The sequence below is a fragment of the Scatophagus argus genome, chromosome 5, assembly GCF_020382885.2.
Source record: "Scatophagus argus isolate fScaArg1 chromosome 5, fScaArg1.pri, whole genome shotgun sequence".
NCBI classification, from domain to species: Eukaryota; Metazoa; Chordata; class Actinopteri; family Scatophagidae; genus Scatophagus; species Scatophagus argus.
In genome coordinates this window covers 5,900,785-5,920,399 of record NC_058497.1, presented here as the reverse complement: position 1 = coordinate 5,920,399, position 19,615 = coordinate 5,900,785, and the positions used below count along the sequence as shown (strand labels likewise).

The 19,615-nt window shown below is 40.0% G+C and overlaps 3 protein-coding genes across 5 annotated transcripts; 1 reads left to right on the top strand and 2 right to left on the bottom strand.

The window, feature by feature from the left end:
* Positions 1–2,235: 2,235 nt before the first annotated feature.
* On the bottom strand, positions 2,236–9,362 carry LOC124058898 (histone H3.3A). Of its 2 annotated transcripts, none has more exons than XM_046388512.1 (4): positions 9,229–9,362; positions 4,420–4,563; positions 3,999–4,152; positions 2,236–3,782 (listed from the first exon to the last, which is right to left on the bottom strand). In XM_046388512.1, the coding sequence occupies exons 2-4, from the start codon at positions 4,545–4,547 to the stop codon at positions 3,654–3,656; spliced, it is 411 nt and encodes a 136-aa protein (XP_046244468.1). In that variant the 5' UTR covers positions 4,548–4,563; positions 9,229–9,362; the 3' UTR covers positions 2,236–3,653. The 2 variants fall into 2 exon arrangements, with proteins under 2 accessions (XP_046244468.1, XP_046244467.1); XM_046388511.1 differs by lacking the exon at positions 9,229–9,362 and adding an exon at positions 5,533–5,680.
* On the bottom strand, positions 6,522–9,365 carry LOC124058897 (histone H3.3A). The gene is made up of 4 exons (XM_046388510.1): positions 9,229–9,365; positions 8,142–8,285; positions 7,535–7,688; positions 6,522–7,441 (listed from the first exon to the last, which is right to left on the bottom strand). Exons 2-4 carry the CDS (start codon positions 8,267–8,269, stop codon positions 7,313–7,315), a joined length of 411 nt encoding a protein of 136 aa, XP_046244466.1. The 5' UTR covers positions 8,270–8,285; positions 9,229–9,365; the 3' UTR covers positions 6,522–7,312.
* A 519-nt stretch (positions 9,366–9,884) lies between these two features.
* Positions 9,885–16,816, top strand: nop53 (NOP53 ribosome biogenesis factor). Of its 2 annotated transcripts, none has more exons than XM_046388509.1 (12): positions 9,885–10,120; positions 10,869–10,945; positions 12,158–12,260; positions 12,766–12,968; positions 13,473–13,528; positions 13,650–13,745; positions 14,064–14,165; positions 14,261–14,425; positions 15,033–15,208; positions 15,486–15,552; positions 15,970–16,046; positions 16,166–16,816. In XM_046388509.1, exons 1-12 carry the CDS (start codon positions 9,915–9,917, stop codon positions 16,224–16,226), a joined length of 1,389 nt encoding a protein of 462 aa, XP_046244465.1. In that variant the 5' UTR covers positions 9,885–9,914; the 3' UTR covers positions 16,227–16,816. The 2 variants fall into 2 exon arrangements, with proteins under 2 accessions (XP_046244465.1, XP_046244464.1); XM_046388508.1 differs by having other exon boundaries at positions 9,886–10,120; positions 12,155–12,260.
* The last annotated feature ends 2,799 nt before the right edge of the window (positions 16,817–19,615 follow it).

Sequence of the window (19,615 nt, the reverse complement as noted above, 5' to 3'; positions counted from 1 at the left end):
AATCCAAAGGATGTAAATTATTTCATGTATAACTCTGGTTAACCGTGCAAACCCAGTTTCCACTGAAATCTGTTAAAATGTTAATACATTCTCAATACAAAGGAGAGAGAAAGGGAAGAAAAAAAGGGAAGTCGAAAAGAGATGATGCAAGAAGAGAAGCGACGACAAGAAAAGATGTAAAGAGAAGAGGAGAGACAAGATTATATGAATTATTACATGACAGACCAGTCATTGGTTGTCTAGATTTTCATAACAGATGTGTAAAACTGTAAACTTCGTCAGGTCATATGTCATAAATGAAACACTTTTGTAAGTAAAACAGAAATACAGTACATTTAACTCCAGTGATTCCCAGTGATGACTGAGTATATCCGTGCTTAGGTGGAAAATTAAGCAGATGGTGTGGGTCTGATATTTTATTGTACTCTATTTACACTCACAGCAACAGGCAAACTTACAGCTGCAAATGGGCAGGCTGCAAAGTGACAGCTAGTCAATATGCTAGGATTCAGACTACATAAATACTGGTTAGTAAGCAAGTAGAGAAATGAACACAAGAAGCTGGAAGTGCTGGTTAAATGAGTGAGACATAAGCGCTCTGCCAGTTCAAGTGATATCTGTATGACTGCAAACCTGATCAAATCTACTGGAAAAAATACAAATAAAAGTAGGATACGCCAAGTCTAAACAGATTGTTCCAACAGCTGTGTCTTCCGTTTTATGAAAGAAAATATTGAGACACCATCCAGTAATGATTGGTTCTTTCCATATAAAGATTGGATTGGTTTGGCTGATTGACATCAGAAATGTGACTCCCAAAACACTTTACTGGCTGTGCATTTGTTTGTGTGTGTGTCTCTGTACCACTGTAGCTGTGGTGCCCATTCAAAACAAAAGGATTAAAGGCTGGTGTTTGATTAGATGTTTGTTTGTCTATGTGTGTTTCATTGTAATGAATATAGCCGAGGTCACGGAGACATGAGTGAATATGTGTGTGTGTGTGTGTGAGCATGTTTCATTGTAATGAATATGGCTGAAGGCATGGCTTTATCCCTTTTAATCAAGGAAGTAGAAGGATGAAATGAAACACTGATGAGGGGAATGATGTCAACCCAGAAAAGGATATTAATTGTAATGCTGAAGTCTTGTGTGTGTGTGTGTGTGTGTGTGTGCATGTGCGGTGTGTGTTTGTTAGTCAATGTGTGTGAGTAAAGAAGTCACTGTTAATTAGTTCTGTGTCACTGTCAAACAAAAATGTGTAATCTGTTATATTTTAGTTAATCATGTTCCATGAGCAGGAGAACAAAAGAGAGAAGTGAATAACAGATCTAAGTGTGTGCATTTTAAGAAGGAGAAAAGCAGGGCTGCATGAACATTTCAGGACAAATAAACGTTATAGGACTAGCAACAAAATTGCACTTCAAATTCATTAGCTTAATGCAAATAACATTACCGTTTGTTTTAAACTAATGAATCTGAACGTGTACAGTTCTCGTTCAGTCCAGGCTAAAGCCCAATTTAACACCAGCAGCAGGTCCATTCCTCAGTACGGAGATCCTGACAGTTGATATTAGCAACACAAATATGGTGTTTCATTGCCATCTAGTGGTGGAACCGGCCATAGCCTTACTTTAGGGCTAGAGCTCGATGCGAAGCGTGAAGACAAAAGATGATGTTCCGTCTAACTGCAATAACGTGCTTTCAATTCATTGCATTTTGACGATCTGAAAAAAAGTTGTTCATGGTTCAAGTGAACATGTACGTCCTACAGGCTTGCAACGTTTCCAATCAAGATTTACTAGATCACGTGGTCAGTATAAATAATCAGCTCCCCTTTTAACACATTGAGTTCGAGGTGCTAATTTTGCATTCCCTCAGTTGTTTTACAATTGTAATGAAATGCAGTTATTTTGGATTTGGATAATGTTTCAGCTGCATTTTGTCATGCACGGTCTGATTTGACTTTGTATGAGGAAATGTTTTCCTCAGACAACATGAGTCCAAAGGTGATCTTATTCTGGCTACCTTATCTTTCTGAATGACAATGTTAATGTCATAAAAAGATCCACAAAAATACAGGTACAGCAACCATCACCTATTGTACCTTTCCTCTGAACTGTAAACGAAATGATATAACAGAACATTATTTGCACTACTATTCTAATAGAAGTGGGATGATTATAAGCAGGCATAATAAAACAGATACATGGAAGTGGGCACACTGCTGAGACGGGGGAGTGTGTGTAACATCCATTTATTACCACCTTATATGACAAATCTGGAAATTACAAACATTGTTTAATTGAAACATTATCCTCAACATTTCAAAAACAAAATAAAACAAACAAAAAAAACCCCAAACAAACTGAGCAAAAAATAAAAATTAAGTTAAAAGGGTGACGAGTCAACCTGAGAAACGGTATACAGACGATCAACTGATTCAGAGGAAAAAAAAGAAGGGGGTGGAGGGGTGGGGTATACAGAAAACACAATCAGTATTATTTGTAATGTAACACTGATTTACAATATATTTTCACATTTTAATTTTAAAAAATGATTTTTCACACTTTTAGAGCTTTTGGTTATGGATAATATTACAAACCTTGAAGAACCTTTGTTATAAAAAGGTCCTTAATTAAAAAATGAGCCAGTGCTAAAAAAGGTATTTCTGACACCATACTTGAGCTCTCACGCTTTGGCTTTAAGTAATTAGATGAAACCAATTTGAACACCACAAAAAAGGTGAGGTCAAATTTTTCTTTGTTAGGAAAAGTGTGTTTACAAGAGGATCCAACTTTGGTGCCACGAGTCAGTAGCTTCACAGTTCAGTAGAAAAAATCTGTTCAAACCTTTTTTTTTTGTTTGTTTTTGCTTTTGTTCTCTGTAGGTGTTTTACACTGATTTATCCCCCCCATCTCCATGTTATCCACAAATAGTTTAGGTGAGAAAAAAAAATCCTGTGCATGAGACTTACTCAGAAACAAAAAAAAGGATGAATGACAGCAATGATCAATATGGTAATCATAAATCAATTTCTCCAAAGATACTGATGGATTGTATACAATTTGCTGTGGTGATCAGAGCCAACACTCATGCAGACACATACAGGGACAGGAAGTCCAGCCTTGGCCGTCATGAGAAGGGACAAACACCGTTGTCTCTACACACTTTGGAGCGAGGCTGGCAGAGGATTCAAAGTAGGAGAAGAGGACCAGGTATGTTCTTCTAGCACCCTGCTGCAGAAAAGAGACACAAGTCTCCCAGCAGACAAATACCCATCCTCTCCTCCTGTCTGTCCCTCCCAAATTTGCACTGCTCTACTCCATGTTTTTTTTTCCTTATTCGATCCAAAAATCATCCTCTCAAAGAGAGGCAGATGAGAAGCAGTGCAAACTGGCAGACGTGTGCTTGAGGAGATCTCATCACCAAAGAGTCGGTACATGCACAAAAAGAGAGTACCCTAGAAGTCTGCTGCCAAGAGCACTAAGAAAAACACGACTATACACTTTATTTCATAATATAATCAGTTTTCCTCTACACACTACTAACACGGGGAGGGAGAGAAGGAGGGAGCAGGTGGCAGAAGGACGGAGAGACGGACTGGTGAAGGGAGGGCAGGAAAAGGTGAAAAGGAGAAAGACCACGAGGAGCATCTAAGCGCGCTCCCCACGGATACGACGTGCCAGCTGGATGTCTTTGGGCATGATGGTGACACGCTTGGCGTGAATGGCGCACAGGTTGGTGTCCTCAAACAGACCCACAAGGTAGGCCTCGCTAGCCTCCTGCAGAGAAGGAAAAACAGGAAATGCAGCTGTGAACAGAGCTAAAATGACTATGGACTGATCACTTTTGGCTTTTTTTTAGTAACAAGGACAATCAATAGATTACCTATCAAGAAATTGTTAGATGAAGCCTTAGCCATCAGTTTCTGCATCTACGTTAGTTACGTTTACACTAGCCAACTTTGAGCTCATAGTGTGGATTTTCTTAATACAAACCTGCAGGGCTCCGATGGCTGCACTCTGGAAACGCAGATCGGTCTTGAAGTCCTGTGCGATTTCTCTGACCAGGCGCTGGAAGGGCAGCTTACGGATCAGCAGCTCAGTGGACTTCTGATAACGACGGATCTCACGCAGAGCCACAGTGCCAGGCCTGGAGACGAAAGACAAAATTGAGCATGTGCAAAATTTGTGTTGGGAACAAATGAGTTGGCTTCTTGGATTTCAACAGAACATGTTACTCCTCATCTTGTGTACCTATTTTTTATTTTCTAAAAATGTTTTAATGTTTTTTGCTGCTGTTTTTGCATATAATTTTATCACCTACAACCATAAAGACATGAATAACTCATGATTTGGCATTCGTGTTTGCCTAAAACAGTGACAACTCTTGGCTGGGAGCTGTTTTTGTCCATCTCACCTGTAGCGATGGGGCTTCTTCACACCACCAGTAGAAGGTGCGCTCTTGCGAGCTGCCTTTGTGGCCAGCTGCTTACGTGGGGCTTTGCCTCCAGTGGACTTACGGGCAGTCTGCTTGGTACGGGCCATGGCTACTAAAGATCACCTAGATGGAGAAGGAGAGAAAAAAAAAAGGAATTTAGGGGTTTAGGTTGATCTGCATTGAAGTTGTCTCCTAATTTCTTGTACCTTTACTCTGTTTGCTAAATAAATTCTTTACGCTTGGCACCAATAATGCACACATGGTAAAATATTGTATTTATTACTGTGTTTGGCTGGCTTAATAGCTTTTATACCTGAGGTGATAACTTGATAACAAGTCATCAAAAAATGATAATTAACTCTCTCTACAGTACTTTTGTATTTTGTTTCTAAGTACAAAGATATATATTCTTGAACAGTTTTTTTTAACTAAAACAGGAAAGTTGAATTAAGTTAACTTTTTCAGAAATAAACATACGAGGCATTCCCTATCGCAGACAGCACAAGAAACGTCAATCAAAGAAGAACAACCATAGTATTGGCTGGTAGACCAATACGTGTCTGAGAACACACAGTACGATCCAATCACCACGCAGAGTCTTGAAAATAGGCGTTCTCTACAACTGCCTTCCACTGTTGCTAGGTCCGCCTACCACGCTCACCGCGCTCTGATGATGGCGGCGGTTTGATGCGCAAACGGGATAAAGACCGAGGGCAGAAGAGCAAAGGAGCAGCACAAGAACAACTCAAATTTTACAAGTGACCGCTGTACCAGGTTATCGGGAAATACGATAACAATACAGAAGACATTTCAAGGAACTCATAGATAGGCATTTGAAAGCCGAACGGGTCATAACAGCAGCGTAGAACCGAGCTGAACCGGCGCATAATTTGAAACAGATTCCCCCCTCATATGAACGGGTGCAGTATAGACTGCATTTCACTGTCGTTTCGACAGCCGTGTTTGTTATTCTCTCACACGACGAAACTTGAGATTTTGTCACTATTAAATGTGCCTACAAATTGAAAAAAAATACAACCTGAAAATACAAAGTTAATCCACAAACACAGTGACATATTTTGAGAGGCTTACCTAGAAGAAAAGTGAGTTGAAGTCGTGAGAAATGTTTGGCTTGACTATTTTCTTCTTCGTATCCACAATAGGAAGCAGCGTCCAGCGGGAAAATGGCCGCCGCGTCAATCATCTGTCCCACAATGCAACAGTGTTCACAACACTTCTGTGGTCACTTTTGTCAGTTTGGTACACTGTGGGGAACGAAGGGTAATTATTTTTACTTTGTCTTTTAAATACGTATCGAACAAGACAGTGTTTGTTATAATTTACCGGTACATGGGATATACTGCTGCCGATGTTTGGAGTGCATCGCTTTTTTCTGTAGTACATTCAGTTATAAACATGGCCACTCGTGTCAAAGCGAAACTTTAGCGGTTAGCACTGGAAAGTTGGCCGTACATGTAAGCGGATGTTCAAACGTGGTTTAAAAGCGCAGCTATGCAGAACTATTAGACACAACTGCTAAAGTTTGTGTGAAAGTGAGTCGCCCCCCCAAACACACACACAAAGCATGGAAAGCGCAGAGTAATGATGTATGTTCAAAGATGATTGCTTGGTGACCTGTGTATGTCTTGTGAATTTATAAATAGAACTAATTTGATGAGTAATTTAGTGTAGAGAAAAGTTTATTTGTTCCGTGTTTAATTTGAAATAAATAAGGAATTCCGTGCAAGTATGTTGCTGGATATTATCACAATAAAGCTGAATATGTATTATTAGCTACATTAATCTAATCTGTTAGCTTCTTCATTAATTATTTGGTCTTTAAAGATGTTACAAATTTGTAAAAAATACCTATCACAATTTCCCAAAGTTCAAGGTGACTTTAGATTCAGTGTATGATCAACCCTGACGAAGCATGAACCCTCACAACTGAAGCAGGAATCATTGAATTTTTTTACACATCTATTTGAAAAATGCCAGTAAGATTGTCAAAGTGGTTTCAAATTAACTTCTGTACATTTGAATATGAATAGTGTTTTAATGATGATATTCACTCATACAAGTTATTTAACCACAAGTATCTGTTTATTATGTTTGTATGTGAATTCCAGAGTACAAATATTTTGTTTTTAAAAATGACTGAAAACATAAATCAAAAACACAGTAGAAAAAAAAGGTTATTATACCAACCTGAGAGAGGAACAAAAAGTCAAAACATTACCTGGACATAATAATGTGGATGAAAATCAAAATATGATCAACATAGGTTTGCTACATATATGCCGCTTGTAATCTGCCAAAAATGCAGTGCCATTTTAGCACATTAATGTTTCTAATCAACAACCAAAATCAAAATTTTGTATTTTGATACATTTAGCAGTAACAGTAGAAATACACCATTAGCCTATTGTAAAAAAAAAGAAGAAAAAAAAAATCACTACTTATACAACAAATTTCTATTCCAAAAAGAAAATAAAAAAACTGAAGACCCATTATATCAATGTGTATGTCCGTCTGAAGATGAAAATGTCTCAACCTTAATGCTATTTCCTATGCTCAGTTCAGATCACACACTATTCTTGGCTTGCAAAAACACCTTACTATAGAGATAACAAGGCATTCCTTTGAGCTACCTATTTATAAGTGAAAAGTGGAACTGTGATTCAAAGTTTCAAACATACATGAAGATATCTCTAAGGAAACTCTGCTACTAGTAGCACCAAAGAAGACATGATCACACATTTTACGGTTATCACAATCATATGATATATATAGAACCTCAAACCAAACTACTAACTAAGTATAGAGGAAGGAAAGGGACAAGAAGACAGCATATAACAAATCAGGAAACATTTTAAGCGCGCTCTCCACGGATACGACGTGCCAGCTGGATGTCTTTGGGCATGATGGTGACACGCTTGGCGTGAATGGCGCACAGGTTGGTGTCCTCAAACAGACCCACAAGGTAGGCCTCGCTAGCCTCCTGCAGATGGCAGAGGTAGAACATTGTTTTTTAGCTGAAATGATGAAACACGGTTCTTAGTCTAATTGTATTCGATTAGTGAGTGCTGCTAACCTGCAGGGCTCCGATGGCTGCACTCTGGAAACGCAGATCGGTCTTGAAGTCCTGGGCGATTTCTCTGACCAGGCGCTGGAAGGGCAGCTTACGGATCAGCAGCTCAGTGGACTTCTGATAACGACGGATCTCACGCAGAGCCACAGTGCCAGGCCTGGAGACGAAAGACAAAATTGAGCATGTGCAAAATTTGTGTTGGGAACAAATGAGTTGGCTTCTTGGATTTCAACAGAACATGTTACTCCTCATCTTGTGTACCTATTTTCACCTTCACGTGACACCTCTGTGTCATATGTTTGGCAGGGCAACTGCACGTTTAAACTTTTGTACTATTAGGAGTCTGAGAGAGACCATGGAATAGAATTAGGTAGGTTTTCCCACAATGTTCTCCACAGAACAGTCTTGATGGGTCATTAGTCTATTGTGTTGCATAACAAAGTTTGTCAGTAGAGTGAACTACATTGGCAACTAAAGTATTTTCCCCAAAATTTTCTCAGGCTGGAGAAAAACTGCTGAATCCATTTTTAGTCAGTTGAGTTTTAGTTTATATCCACATCCAACAAGGAGTTCATCTTGCCAACACAAACACAACTTTGTGAGCTCTCACCTGTAGCGATGGGGCTTCTTCACACCACCAGTAGAAGGTGCGCTCTTGCGAGCTGCCTTTGTGGCCAGCTGCTTACGTGGGGCTTTGCCTCCAGTGGATTTACGGGCAGTCTGCTTGGTACGGGCCATGGCTACTAAAGATCACCTGTGGGCATATGACAAAGTTTGCTTTGGTAAAATAACTACGAACGGACCATGTGAAACTCAATAATTTCAGGGTACAGGATGTGCACTATAAAAATATTTTTCTTTAGTTGTATTATATATTATTCAGAAGTTAACAACAAACTCTGCTCTTCATTCAGAGTGTGTCATAAAAAGAAAATGGAAAAGGAAAGAGGTTTAGCCCCCCCCCCCCCACAATTTTAGCCAAGGCAGCTTATGCAATAAACGTGGCAAAAAGGACAGCGAGGACGACGAATCACTGCAAACGGGCTTATCATGTAAGCCAATCATATTCTGTAAAAGAGCCTCTGGGGAGGGATATTGTGAACCTTTCGACCAATAATGAGACGATGATTGCTCGTCAAGCACCGCCCCTTGCGCATTGAACTTGCGTTTGTTCGTTTCTTCACAGTGGGCATCCCGGTTGTGCACAAACCTTGACTTTTTATTCAGAATGAGCTATTTTGAAGGAAACCAGGCGACCCCGCCCATGTCGGCTGACCGGTGTCTGCAAACTAGCACACCTAAAGATGATGGCTGGCTGCTGGCTAGAAGAATGTAAACGGGAAGGAAAAATCGTTGTAGCAAATGACGAGGGTGATGATTAAAACGACGGAAGAATATAAAAACCGCGGCGTGAAAGTGGAATATACTTTTTGAAAATGATACTAGACATGTCAAGGGATCAGTTGGTGAACAATATTTTGTCAGATGACCCCTCACTTTAGGCGCTTTTCCGAGTCAAATTCGAGCAGATCACAAATGCCTTTTAGGTCCCCGACCGACTCTCCGAGCAGACAGATAATAGCTCGACTGCTCCGCGTTTTCGTTTTTAACGAAAATAAACAAGAAAACACGTCCATCCGATAACTAACACACCATTAAATGATAGATTGGAGTTTTATTGAAATGGTGATACTTACCTTTGAAAACTTGCTGAAAGATTGCAGCTTAAAAATGGGAATTTATTCTTGAGTCTCTAAAGCGTTGTTCTCGCAATAAAATGAAGGGAGGAAAAAAAGGAAAAAGAACATAGGAAAGCAACAGGAGACACGTTTCCCATGATGCATTTGGGACAAACATGTTACACATGCAGCAACATGATAAACAATTGCACTATCACACTTAAGAGCGATATCATGAGGCAAATTTTAATCAATGTTGATCATTGACCATCAATTTAGGTTACCATAAGTTTTTATGCTACTATTTTTGATATGGAAAGAAAAAGGCAACAATAGCACTATCAGTGAGACAGACAATATTGAAGTGAAAGACATTCAGTAGTTCAGACTTTAAAACTATATTAACATTTTTTTGTATTTAATATATAATGAATATAAAAAATATACTTTAAAAAACAACATATCAATATTTGCTGTTTTGTGATCATCATGCAAAACCATGTTAGTATATGCACTCTGTTGTAAATAAAATAATTTTTAGTATCTTACAAGATATAATACAGTGTCGGGGGAAAAGAACAAGTTAAAACTTATTTATATGTAGTCATATTTCAGAGCTTTTACACTATCAGCCCTGCGGGTGGCGCCACCGCAACCAGCAAACACAAAAGAAGAAGAAACGTGTTTCTTTTCTGTCCTCCGACATGGCGTCGGCCAGGAGGTTGAAACGCGTGGTTGCCTCTCAACCAGGTTTTCTAAATTTAAAGTCCACTTCAGATCCTTCAGACTTGATCAGTAGTCGGAGAAAACGTGTGAACAAGAATAAGAAGAAGAACTGGAACAAACATAGTGATATAAACGATGTAGAGGAGTTTTTAGAAGACGTCAGACACCAGGAGAGGACCACGGGGTAAGTTTAGTTAGCCTTATGTGCGGAGTGCGAGCACTGTGGCAAATTACCGGCGTAGATGCGCTGAAAAACGCTGAAAAATGTCCAGCGAGAGGTTTGCCCTGATGTGGGGCGTTTTGTGGTTATTTAACCGTCCGTGTCCGGGTGTCAGCCTTCGACTCTGTTGTCTGTGTCTTTTTGTATAGTGTTATCAGTACTACAGGTCATGGCATCTTGCTGTAAGCCTTACAACATCTCTCTCTCTCGTTGATAGGTACAGTGTCCCAAAATCCAGTTTAAATTCCCGTTGCTCTGCCGAACAAGTACAGTTAACTAGTCGTGAGACTGAGGTGCTGTGGACGTTTTGCTTGCCTGTGAAAGACTAAAGCGCATATGCGTATGTTGTTATTTTTTAAAGACGTTCAGGATAGTACGTGTGTTGAGGTGCTTAGTCATTTAGATCGGTTAAATTAACGGACAATTCTGAACACGTACGAATCATTCACACCTTTTAAAAAGAAAAATGTTATTTTGAGGGTTTTCTGCATTTCACCTTTTTTCTATCATTACAAATTACTGGCTGAAGAACACAAGTTATTTGAACATGTCACCTTGTCATTGGAAGTTTTTATTGTTTCAAACAATCATTTACTTGAGAACCTGCTGAAGAGGTTAGTTGCACTTGGAAAAAAAACTTTAGTTGCAAGCAAAATATTGGAAAAACAGTTTCTTCAATTTTAAGTCTAAATTGTCTGTTCATCTTTTTCAGAGGTCTGCTGTCTGAGAGGTCGGATGACAGTTTGTTCTTTTTGGATGTGGGACAACCAAAGAAGGCTGAGCAGAAGGGTAAGTGATTTAATGACATAACTGAGTAGAAATGTCCTCCATTTGGAGAATATGGTACAGTGTTGACACATGACACATTCAGTATTTGTAAGCTTTGAATAACCAAGTAATCAGTGCCCTGTACAGCAGCAGCATCGGGGCTTCAGGGACACACTCACCTCAATCAGTGATATACACACAGACTAATGAGAGACAGTTGGAGACATGACAGAGACAGAGTCATTTTTGAGTGTATGGTATTTTGCTCTCTCCTAAGCAACCACACTCCAGTTTTCTAAATATTTGATATATGTGATATGGTAATGTAACATTACGTTTGCATCATCTAACTTTGTTATTTGGCTGTTTTGTATTCTCTTTCTTCACTTTAACAGACAAGTGTGAACAAGAAAATGGCTTAAACTAATGTTACACGCGTTGGTTGGTCACAGTATGGAAGTAAATCATTTTCCATGGCCCAGACTTCTGTAAAATAATAATTATCTTAATTGCTCATTACCGCAGTGTTTAATTTAATCCATATCATAGCCATTTGGAGCCAAGTACATAAGTAAAAAGTACTGATTCTCCAGTTCAGGCAAAGGTTTGCTATGACATTTGCTATCTCTTTTTTGAATGAGGTCTAGTTTTTTTATGGCATCTGACAAGTAAGGTCTGTTATTGTTATCACTATAACAGCAGTGATGTTGAAATTACATGATGGTTGAATTAAATAACGAAACACGAATAAGGCAAGGTTTTTTTATATTTAGGCTAATTTTGGGTTAATTAATTATTGTATTAATGGAATAAAAAAAAAAACTTAGAATAACTGCTAACTTGGCTATTAGATTCATCCAGTGGTTTTCAAAGTGGGTTCTGGAAACTCACAGGGGTCCTTGAGAGGTTTCAGTGGGGTTTATTTTCACTATAATTCCATCAGTAAGCAACGCAATGCACAAAAGTTAGACTATTTTGGTTATGGGTTTCTTATAACCAAAATAGTATAACAATATAACATCTGAAAGGAAAATTCTCATCAAATGGGCAACCCTGGGACTAAATTGGGGATCGGCAGCGTACTTTGTCTCAGTTTAGGGGTCCTCGCCATAAAAAAGTGTGAAAGCCACAGGATTAAGTTGGGTTGTGTTTGGAACACTGTGCTAATCTTTATTAAAACGTGTGTGTAAAAGTGAACCTGATGCTGAATCAAGCTAATGTGTTTCTCAGAAGTATCAGAAGCTGTTGAGGGGAAGAAGAGGAAAGGGAAGACATCACGTCCTCTGAGGATAGACCTGATCCTGCAGCACGACTCCCTCGTTCCACCACCTAAGGAGTCAGTATTCATCGCAGCTCTTTGTGCTTTACTCTTCTTCTATTCAGCAGCCTGTAATGGCACTGAGGAACAAAACTCAGATCTATTAAAATGTTATTTTCGGGATTGAATTCATAAGTGCATGCAATTTAGTATCCATAACTGGATATGTCAGTCATTAATTTGTGTGCTGAATGTATTGAGGGTGACATGGGAAGAAGACCACTTCTAATCAGAGATAAAGTTTTCATTCTCATGCTGTCCAGTGATGATCTCATCCTTGCGCTCCCAGTATTTCCTTCAAGGAAATGTGAAGACAACATTCAGGAGCTTAGGAGACTGTTGTGTAAATGGTGTCCTGAAATCTGAGGATATGCATGCATGCATCATGAAATAGACCGTGTCAGATCAAACAGGCGTCTGGTTTTGCTTCAATTCCTCCCTTCCAGATCTTATGTTACCCATTTGCTTTACCTTCTATCTCCGATAATCAACTAATCATCTCCTCTGCCTTTCCACCCACCAGTGTGCTTGCCTATCAGCAACCTAATGCCAAGAAACTCCGCCGCATCGCCCAGAAGGCCGAGCAGCTGGCAGCCAAAGGCGTGGTGCCACGGAGGCAGAAACAGCTGCTCAACAGACGACCGGTTCAAAGGACAGTCAAGAAGGCGGTGACAGAGTCCAACAACAACCCAGACAGAGAATATTATGACATATGGGGACAAGAGTGTGAGTTGTGTGTGTGTGTGTGTGTGTCCAGTGATGATCCCATCCTTGCGCTCCCAGTATTTCCTTCATGGAAATGTGAAGACCAGCATGGAGCTCAGATGACTGTTGTGTGAACAGCTGTCTGGGATCTGAGGATAAACATGTAGAAATGAAAGCACAGAGTTCATGTTAAGCTATGTGAATTTCTTCAGCTGAACTAATTCCTCCTGTGTCTGCCAGCTGTTGGTGATTGGGGCAGTATGAAGCCACCAGAGCTTTATTTTAATTTGGTGGATGCTGGACCGTTTGCACTGTCTGTGACAGTACATGAGGCTTGATGTGCATGACCATGTGAAATGTGTTTTTGTTAGCTAAAAACCTAACGCTGCAGTGAGCTGAGTGGAACATATATTTGCATAGATTTGAAAATGTGTACCTGTGCACTTATCTCACGTCAGGTCGTGATCTGCTGTCTTTAGCACGTGTAAATGCTCATATTTTAAATAATTTTTCTTTTCACCGTAGCCAAAAATACAGCTGATCGCTGGTACCTTCAACAGACGGGCAAGAAGCTTGTCAAGGTGAGAACAGATACTTGATTTTGTGGCAAGTTAAAAAGAAAATATCCTTCTACGGTTTAAATCTAATGGGCCACCAGCAGGGGACTTGTTTTTTTACAAGGTTGCATCATTGTTTTGTCAGCGTCCAGAGAGGTTGAATGAGAAGCCGTCTGTGCTTCCTGCTGTGGAGGTGATCGCTCCTGGAGGATCCTACAACCCAGAGTTCTTATCACATCAGGTAATGAATTGGTCTCGCTACATAAATTTCAAAGTCGTCAGATTGCCATACTGATCAGTCCAGTAGTGTGACCTCAGTATAAGTTGCAGCTCTACAGCCAACACACTTCATTAGCAAAGTGATGTGAAAGCTTGTATAAACTTTTGTGTGGTGTCATTTTTTAGACGTCTGACATATGTGATGATTTGTTGTAGTTTGTCCAGTAAACGCATGCAGATTTATGTTCTGACAAAAGTTGTTACTAAGATCTCCAAAAGTCAGACCTGCACTGACTGACTGTTGATCTCTCTGCTCTCCTTCCTCTCCCTGTGAATCCAGGCCTTGCTGCAGGAGGCCCACGAGGTGGAGGTCAAGAAAAAAAAGGAGGAAGACAAAGTAGAGAGACAGCTAGCTGTCGACAGAGGAGACACAGCGACAGAGGTGCAGATGATTACTCCAGCCCACCCATCATGTTTGGTTTGTCATTAATGATGTTGTTAATGAATCTTTGGTTTTATCTCACGTGTCTTCTGCAGGAGACGACCTTAAGAGAGCAGGTGGAAGGTCTGGTGGATGAAGAGAATGAGCAAGAAGAAGCGGCTCCCAATGAGGAAGAGGAGGATGTGGCCGTGGGAGCCATCACAGTGGTGGAGAAGAAGACTGAGAGACAGAGGAAGAGAGAGAAGGCGGACAAAATTAAGGTACATGCACATTCACTGCACTTCACAAATGTTTTAGTTCATTGGTTTCCCTGAAATCTTATGGTTCTAAAAATGTAATGACGTAATTACTCAAATTGAGTAATGTCAGATGTCTTTAGGTTAATAAATATGACCTTTATTCGCATCAGATGTGACGAGCAGAACATTATGTTGTGTTTAGGACCACTAAAGCTGCATGTTTGAACTTGAAATGAGATTGAAACAATTAGTTGACTAATTAGTCGACTGAAAGAATTCTTTTTCTTCCTGCAGTTACTTGCTCTCACTTCCTAGATTTGACTTTACAATTGTCATATGTAACAGTACATTAAATTCATTGGATTTATTGACTGTGGTTGGGACAAAACAAGACTTTTTTTTGGTTTGTGGAGAAGGGTGTGGGCAGTGTTTCACCATTAACATTTGGCGATGAAATAAATCAAGAAAATAATCTGGAGATAAGTGAATAATGAAAAATAATCACAGTTTACATGGATGCATTCAAAATGAAGCAATTTTGCAACGTGCTGAAATTGTCTGTTCTATTGGCACACACCTGCTGACAGCCCACCTCACGGCTTCCTCTTCCTTCCTCTTCCCATCCCAGGAGCAGCAGCGGCTGGCTGACAGACGGCAGACTGAACATCGGCAGCAGCTCTTCCAGCTTCGCTCAATAAAGGCTTCAATCAAACAGCAAGACCAGAAAACAAAGGTCAGACAGGAGCAACGCAAGGCCAAGCAGGAGGCCCAGAAAGCTCAACCCAGACGCCTTGGTAAACTCAAGTAGGTGTCTGACGCCCTGTTCCCACCTGCTTCCACATGTCAAACACAGAAATGATTACGTTCAGATTGCCCTAATAACTGTCCTCATCTGTGCCCATAAGTTCTAAATGTATGTTCAGTGGCAGTCTCATTTGTTATTGCATTTAAGGCCTTGAATTTTCGCCGTTTGTCTTTTTGTCACATTAAGTTATGGAGACAGTGTGTTGAGTGTTAAGCAGGGAGCAGTATGCATTTTCACTCTGGAACTGGTTGTAAGCACATTTGCCCTTATTCGCAGGTTTCAGGCTCAGGACCTGGAGGTTCAGCTGAGCGACGAGCTGGCCGGCTCCCTGCGACAACTCAAGGTACTTAACAAACTGCACATTGTCTTGCTCATCCTCCCTGACCTTTGCCAGTGAGGACACAGGGTCTTTTATCTGTAATGAGTTTTGGTTAATTTAGCAGGAGTATTATCTTCAGCACTCTGTATTGTCTTATTCTAAGCTTTGCCCGATTCTCAAATACTGCTGTGACCCGCTGTTCCCCACAGGGACCTTTAGTTTCATTTGATCTAATTGCCTGTGGAAAATTCCAACTCTTCTCTCTTATCTCAAGCCATTATGTCTTGGAATAATACTTAAATTAGCCTCTGTGGTGTGAATAAGATTGCATAATTTGAGTGGGAATAGCACATTGAGAAGGATGAGAGTGACATTTGTCTCACACGGATTTGTCTGGGCTTGGTCCCCCACCTCACCTCTTGTAATGCAATACCTCTGCAGCCAGAGGGCAGTGTTGTCAAGGACCGCTTCAAGAGTCTGCAAAAGAGGAACCTGATTGAACCGAGAGAAAGAGCCAAGTAAGGACCTCTGTCTCACTCTTATGTAACATCTCTTCTAAGGCTCACAGTGATATACAGATCCATATGGTGTGTATTGATTTTTAAAATGTGTGTTTCCACCCTCCCCTGTCTCTTAGGTTCAAGAGGAGACACAAGCTGAAGTATGTGGAGAAGAGGGCTTTTAGAGAGATCACTTAGTGCCGACCCACAGACCACAGGACTGAATACAAAAAGCTGGGCAGCATTTAAAGCCACAAAACTCAATATAATGCAACTGTGTACATACAACTAAGTGACTGCGGAGGGCCTGTTTTCATTCAATTACACCTGCTACCAAATTAATGTCACATCAATGATATCAACTGAAATGGAATGTGTGGTGTTATTTCCTTTACTGTTTTTTGTCTGTTGTGTCTGATGTCACTTTTTACACTTCCAGTCAGGTAATGAAGTTTCGGTGTGTGTTTATGTAATATGACCCTTATCAGGAAATGGTTTTCTAGGGCTTTATAGTATACAACTGGGCATGCTGAGGCCAGATATCAGTGTGCCACTGCTCTGCCTATACATGAGTTAAGACCTACAACTTAGCTTAATAACAGGGTCAGCCACCTGAAGTGATGCGGCAGCCATATTGATCAGGCTTGTGTCAGCTCTCAGTAAGACTGCTGTCTCTCAAGATAACTATGTCACACAGATAAACCTTGTAATATATCCTGAATTTGTTGGATTGGCATCAGAATGTCACATCAGTAGATAATGTTTCATAAAACAGTTTTGTGAAGACATTTCAACTGTATTCTGGGTTTATTCTCAGTGTTCCAAAAGCAAAAAACTGCAGGAACTGAAGTCTTCTTTCAGCTTTTCTCTTATCTTTTAGAGTTCTGCGTATCTGCTTCAGATATCATAACACCTACATGAATGTAGTACAATAAGGTATTGAATGATAATTTAAAAGAGGCAAAAGAAAATATGTGCTTTGTTATAATCCCCTTAATTTGATTACTTGATTAAGTGGAGTTAAAGTGAAGTATATATATTTTTTTAAACCTTAGTTGGAAATAAACCCCAGACAGATGGGTTTGAGGAAGTTGGCATGTGATAATTGATTCCAACCTGCTGGCTTAAAACCATAATTGCCTTCAGTGTCCTGCTGGTGTGAACAAGGACACACACACATGCACACACTCTGTCCCATGGTGCCTGGATCTACGCCAAAGCTTCTTATCCGTTAATCAGTGTGAAAATGTGATCTTTTAGCTTCAGAGTCTGCTGAAGCCCCCATCCACCTTCCTTTCCAAATTACTTGAGACACCCCCCCCAGTAAGACAAAGTGTGTAGTGGACCCTGGAGTACTTCACATTGCAGCGGCTTATTGCCAATTACCTGCTGATGAATTAACCAACGCATTCGTAGGGTCACAGTTTGTCCCCCAAGGAACCTCATTTATTACTTTTCTGCTTATAGGATTTACCGTTGAACACGTAATACATGACTGTCTAAGTTATAGGTGAGTCTAATGTGAGTCTTTCACAGCAGTCATCATGCTACTGTAAAGTAAAGCTTACAGCATCAGACTGTTGACTCAAACTTACTGAAAGTCCCCCAACACCCTTGCGATGTATTCTTGAACAAAACACTCAATACCAACTTGTAAAGTACGATTAATGCTGGCCGATATTTGGTCCCAAACTCAAGTACTCGATCTTCAATAACTACAAATGTCAACCTCCTGGGGGCACTAGAGGAAATGGCAGGGGATTGCCAAAGTCAGTAGGATTCATCCTCTGGTGACCATGATCGTCAGAACAAAATTTCATGGCAACCCATCCAATCACTATTGAGATATTCAGTCAGGAGTGTCCCACAGATGGGCACGGCTATTCCAAGAGTCTCTACAATGTCTAAAAAGGTCAATTATGTAAGAACATACAGAATAATACCAAAATAAATTAATACATAAATAATATACAGTAAATATTTTGAGGGTGTTCAATAGAAAATGGTCTTTACAAGGATATCAGGAGATTAAAGAAGTATCTCTGTTACTTTGTGTGCTCATGCCAGATGGAGGCTCATCGTAGCCGAGTTGTTTTCTGTTTTTCTTTTTCTTTTTTTTCCTCCTTTTTGCCTTACTCCCTTCACGTGTGAGACACGGTGCTGCCAGATTGTGCTGGCATGGGGGTAGGACGGATTACGTGTGTGCAGTCACTCATTACCTCCTTAAGAATAGATTACTACTCCTCTGGTCTGGGCACCAGGGGAGTGATGGAGGAAGCCACTGAAACACCCATCTGCACTGCATGGAGATGCTGCCGTGTTTGAGTGTGTGAGTGAATACTATAGTGTGATCCCGAGCTCGTTTGCTGCAGAGTGAAAGGCATTTGTGATGGCTGAACGTCCTCCTGCCTCTCTCACATCTTGCCTGTGCTGGCCTCACAGATAGTTGGCCACAGGTAGAGGCACGTGGACGCAGTGAGATTTGGCTGCAAGCTAGCTCAGGTCACAAACATCACAGCACCATAAAGGTAAAAGTTATATGAAATATAATATATATGAAAATAGTGCTGAAATAATTATTATATGATCATTTTATATGCCATATTTATGCTTTGATGATACTGCTCCACCTCCAAAAAAGACAAACTGATGCCTCATACTTGCCATAACAACATCAGTATCTACCATAATCTAAGGTGTACCTGGTGGTTAGCATCAGAGATCTCATAGGTGCTGATTATGTATACCAGTCAAAAAATAAAAAAATAAATTTGTACTTAAGTAAATAAAACTGCATCTTTAAAGATGTCTTTGCTAATTCTACTCTTCACAATTATTGTGAATGTTTCAATTAGGAATCACATTATTCAGCTGCTCTCAGTTGTACTGAGATATTAGGTGACACATGTGGCATAGTGTTACTAACAATATAGATGTAAATACTGTAACTTCAAGACTGTGCTGATGAAGTGTAGCCTGTTATGATTTGTGGCACAGCAGTGTCATATGTTGTTAAACAGGCCTAGTAATGAAAGCTCATTAAAAGTGATTTTGTGACAGTCATCACTAAATTTGGGTTCTCATCGGCTAAAACATAAATCAGCACCTCTGACCATAATAATGCGCCAACATGGATTAAGTGGTGTATTTGCTGTTCTTCTGTCAACATTGGGTGAATGTTGCATTAGTCCAATATACAATATCTGTTTAGCTTTTTGGTCACATCAGACATGTGCTTGTTTCATGTTATGACTGTTTTTTGGACAAATCATGCTAACTGAAGACCCCATATTTCGTATACTGTAGTCTGAAACAGAAATACTGAGTCTGAAAGTCCAAAGTCCCTCTGTAAACTCATCATTGGGTTTAAAACCACAACATTTCTTGAAAAACTACAGAAAAAGTAATCTCAGTGGTAGCTGTACAACCATCCCAACACACACTGAGAGACATTTTTCACTATTGTCTGTATAGAGGTTTAATTAATTAAACGATCAGAAATGAATACATAAATAAACAGATTATTAGATTTTAGAAATAATCTTTCCATCAGTGATAACCTTGTAATGGTTGGTCATCTTTTTCTT